At 30.8% G+C, this 1,238-nt stretch overlaps 1 protein-coding gene across 1 annotated transcript in view; it reads left to right on the forward strand.

The window, feature by feature from the left end:
• Positions 1-963, forward strand: part of LOC103595932 (ankyrin repeat domain-containing protein 26-like) — a gene marked incomplete at its 3' end in the record, with an annotated part of 66,696 nt that extends 65,733 nt beyond the window's left edge. The window contains exon 15 of the mRNA XM_008579467.1: positions 871-963. Within this exon, the coding sequence (XP_008577689.1) occupies positions 871-963 (93 nt within the window). The remainder of the gene's footprint in view (positions 1-870) is intronic.
• Positions 964-1,238: the final 275 nt, after the last annotated feature.

The raw sequence follows: 1,238 nt of genomic DNA on the forward strand, positions 1-1,238 counted from the left end.
AAGGCATTAAATTACTTTTAATTTCCTACTAATTTGATGAATTTATCTGGTAATTTATCTTATTCAGCATGAGAAACTTGTATCATCTCTTTTGGTGTCATAAAAGGCTAGATAATGTCACTTTAGGAGCTTTGGACCTGTCATGTAACCTTGTTGGTTTTACTGTCATTATCAATAGATAATAGGGCTAAAGTAGATAATTACTTATGCTGTACATCCTCCAGCTATAAAATTTTATGATTATTCATGTGAAATTTGGGAAGCATCTCATTTTCCAGAATTCTACACAAGCAACTCAGCAATTTTATACTGCTCCTGTGTTGTGGCAAACTTTAGGTCATATAGTTCAGTGAATGCCTTCACTTTTTTGCTATCCCAGGATCCAAATGTAAATAGAATTCTAAGAGGCAATAGGGAAAAGGATACCTTAGTGCAGAAAGGGGAAAACTTCCTTCCTGTCCCTGAATCCCCACAATGTCATCTGTAAATCTGACTGTGTAATATAAAATTCAGGTGGTAAAGAAGAAAAGAACACATTTCATGTCTTTGTCTTTTTATTTCTGTTTCTGCCAGTCAAATGGGGTGAAAATATTAGATAGAAAAGAGTGGAAGGGTATAAAAGCACAAAATTAAAAAGGGCTCTTTTTGAAACTTTGGAAAATTCTGTTTCTTTCATTCAAGCAGAAATGAAGCCGAATTTACAAAAATTTCAATGAACTGTAATGATAAAGTAAGCACGAAGATATTTTTATTTATTAAATTCATGACAATTAAACTAAGAATCAAGTGATATAATCAATGACAACAAAAAACTTCTTTTTATTGAATAAAGTAATAGCAATTTTCCTTAGTAACAAACTTTCATTAAAGGTTGATGAAGAAAGGAAGAAGCACAAAAGTAATGAAATGGAAGTATCAGAAAACCTATATGATGGTGCTACTGATGATGACAATGATGATGGATTAATTCAACAAGGAAAGAATGGAAAAACTAATAACCAGCAATGTCCTTTTAAAGAGAATGAAGAGTATGATAGGTAAGCCTATAGCAACATTTAACAGTAGATAATTGTTATTGTTTCATAAAACTAATTCTAAACTGAGCTAATATCATTAACAAATGTTATGCTTTTACTAGGGATATTCAGCTTTGCCTGTTAATCAGAAAATGCAAATTAACAATGAGATAACATTTTTTGCCATTCATAGTGATAAAGGTTTTATTAAAAAAACAGTAA

The sequence above is a fragment of the Galeopterus variegatus genome, unplaced genomic scaffold (genome assembly GCF_000696425.1).
Source record: "Galeopterus variegatus unplaced genomic scaffold, G_variegatus-3.0.2 Scaffold1890, whole genome shotgun sequence".
NCBI classification, from domain to species: domain Eukaryota; kingdom Metazoa; phylum Chordata; class Mammalia; order Dermoptera; family Cynocephalidae; genus Galeopterus; species Galeopterus variegatus.